The following is a 2,938-nucleotide window of genomic DNA, read 5'->3' on the forward strand; positions in this document are numbered from 1 at the left end:
GCAGAAGGGGCAGGCCGAATGACTATCCAAGCCGCGCTTTAGGAGGAGGTCGGCCGTCCAGCAGCGCCGCTGAAATGCAAACCAGAGGAAGAACTTGCATTTAGCAGGGCCCTTCGCGTGCCAGAGAAGATCGGCACAGGCAAAGGAGTGCTGGCCAAAAAAGAAGGCCTGGTACGCTGAACGCGCATAGTAGAGCTGGTCGCTCGTCCAACGCCAAACAAGACGGTCTCTGACACCCGGCGAGAGCTGAATTCGAAGCGCAGCATCCCAGATAAGAAGAAACTGGGAGATGACAGGGACAGTGAGGGCCCCGCGGATGTCCGAAACCCAGGAGTTGTTCGCCAGGCCAGAAGCAACCGTGCGCGAACGGAGGCGCTGTGGCACAGCGAAGAGGAGGTCAGGAGCCAAGGAGGCCACTGAGCGGCCTCCATCAATCCAATGGTCAGTCCAGAAGGGCATAGATTCACCATCCCCCGGCACGAAGAAGGTGGACGCCTCGAACATGTCAGAGACAGACTGCTCGACTGGGGCCTTCAAGCCATCCCAATAGGGATGACCGGAACGCTGAAGCCAAAGCCAGCGAACGCGCAAGGTGAACCCTGCCAACCTAAGGTTAGGAATTCCTAACCCACCAAAGGCCTTAGGACGACAGACATTCGTCCAGGACACTCGGCACTGTCCCCCATGAACCGAATCTGTACCCGTCCACAAGAAGGCGCGTCGCTTCTTGTCAATGGCCTTAACAACCCAGGCAGGAAGGCCGATTGCCATAGACACATGGACTGGAATGGAGGAGAGAACAGACTGGACTAGCACGGAGCGACCAGCAAGAGTGGTGAGACGCCCCTTCCAAGGTGGTAGGCGATGCGCGACCCTGTCCACCAGTGGCTGAAGAACCGCCTTCGGCAACTTGCGAACGGACAGCGGAATGCCGAGGTAGGTGGAAGGAAAATCAGAAATCGAGCAGGGGAAGCAAGAGTGGACCAGCTCCAGGTCCTCATCTGAGCAGCGGATCGGAGTAATCGAGCATTTGGCAAAATTGGTGCGCAGCCCGGAGTTTGTATTGCCATCCCAAAACAGTCTCAAAACTTTAAACAGCTTCCAAGTAATCCATTCCAACAGCAAAAAAAAAAAAAGAGCAATTTATTAAGGTAGTACTAGTCAGACAGGGATATCCCCACCCCCAACAGACTAGAAATACCGACATGAGCAAGATTCTTATTGTGAATCTGCTCATGGTACATTACATATACATATAGGAGCTAGTATAAAAAGAATTCCTCTATGTAATTACTTGCACTAATCTAATCTTGTCTATCATTTATTTTATGTCAAATTTCCATCTTTCTTTTCCACGGTACAGCACTCATGCAGAGCTTCTGAAAGCAGTTTGGAGAGGAAAGGCAGCCTGAGAAATAATAATAGATGGAGCCAAACCAAAACCACAAAACCAATTCCAAACTTTTCGAATTCAACCCTTTTGAATTCCCTTAAAAGAACACATACTTACACCATCCGATCTGAAATCAGCGGTGTGCTTTGCCTTGCCAAATGCGGGTTGAGCTTTTCTTCCGGAAAAACCCAACAGGAAGCACAAAATTCGGAAGAGAGACACCCTTCTTCTCTTCTTCTTCTTCGTAGGCTGGGACTTTTGCAAAATAGACCCTGACCTTTTTTGCTCTTTTTTGTTTTTCTCTTGGAGACGGTTTGCGATGCGAGTATAATTATGCAGAAAGGACCCTGGGGCTAGGAGGCAGGGAGTGGAAGGGGCAGGAGAACGGGCGGCGCCGACGAGGGCAGCAGCGGCGAGCGGCAGAGAGGGCAGGTGCGGTGGCCGTGGTGGGCCCAGGCGTCGAGGCAGGCGCGGTGGAAGACGTGGCGGCAGCGGTGGGCGCGGCGCACATGGGCGGACTTGTGGAAGTCGCGGAGGCAGACGGCGCAGGTGGCGACGTGGAGCGGCGGCTGCAGGGATGATGAGAGCGCGTCGAAGCGCAGCGCCGGGGAGTGGTCGTCCAGCTCCAGCAGCTGGGACGACTGGGAGCTGTAGCTGTAGCTGCCGTCATATTCGGCGTCGACGGCGGTTGGGGAGTCGTCGATGTCGGCGCCGGCGAGGCGGAGCAGGCAGGAGGAGAGGCGGCGGAGGTGGGTGAGGAGGAAGAGGAGGTGGAGCAGCAGCCGTGGCACGCCGGAGTAGCCACCCACCGGGAACCCCATTATATTCTTTGTAGCTGCTTAATTGTGAAGAGAGAGATCAGGAGAGAGAGCTAACTATAAGTATAGTCAGTAGCTAATTAAGCTAGGGAATCAGCGGTTAGCTAGCTACTCCAGCTCAGAATGAAGAAGAAGAAGAAGAAGAAGAAGAAGAAGAAGAAGAAGGAGAAGAAGTTGTTGAGTGAGTGAGTGAGTGACATGCCACACACCACACTGCAACTCCTCTCCTCTGCCCTTTAAAAAGGAAAAGAAAGCATACTAGCGAAGAAGAAGGACAAGAGAGCAGCTGCAAACAAACAGGTGATGGGGGTACGTACGTTGCAGCCAGGATGATGACAGAGATGTACAGTAAGCAGGCAGCAGGCCAAGCTAGCTAGCTAGCTCATTGAGATTATATTAGTATATTATAGTTGAGAGTTTTTTTTTTTTTGGTATACTGCATTACTGCATATGCAGATGAATAGATGATGCTAGGAGGACAGGTATGGATTGTTGAAGAGATCGAGTGGATGCAGTGCAGGTAGAGAGAGAGAGAGAGAGGAGAGGGGAGACAGGGAGGAGGCAGACGTTGTTGTCAAGTGCGTGCGCATGCCGGGGGCGGTGAGGTGGTAGGTCAGGTGTGGTTGTCGTCTCCTCTCGTCTCTGCTGCTATGCTATGCTATCTCCTCCATGTGCTCTGCTTGCCTTCCATCTCAATTGCATTGCAGCTGGCCGATCTGTTCATTGT

The 2,938-nt window shown here is 52.8% G+C and overlaps 1 protein-coding gene across 1 annotated transcript; it reads right to left on the bottom strand.

Moving 5' to 3' along the window:
• Positions 1 to 1,127: 1,127 nt before the first annotated feature.
• On the bottom strand, positions 1,128 to 2,464 carry LOC127776457 (brassinosteroid-responsive RING protein 1-like). The gene has a single exon (XM_052302832.1). The coding sequence runs from the start codon at positions 2,212 to 2,214 to the stop codon at positions 1,747 to 1,749; it is 468 nt and encodes a 155-aa protein (XP_052158792.1). The 5' UTR covers positions 2,215 to 2,464; the 3' UTR covers positions 1,128 to 1,746.
• Between the last annotated feature and the right edge of the window lie 474 nt (positions 2,465 to 2,938).

The sequence above is a fragment of the Oryza glaberrima genome, chromosome 6 (genome assembly GCF_000147395.1).
Source record: "Oryza glaberrima chromosome 6, OglaRS2, whole genome shotgun sequence".
Lineage (NCBI taxonomy): Eukaryota > Viridiplantae > Streptophyta > Magnoliopsida > Poales > Poaceae > Oryza > Oryza glaberrima.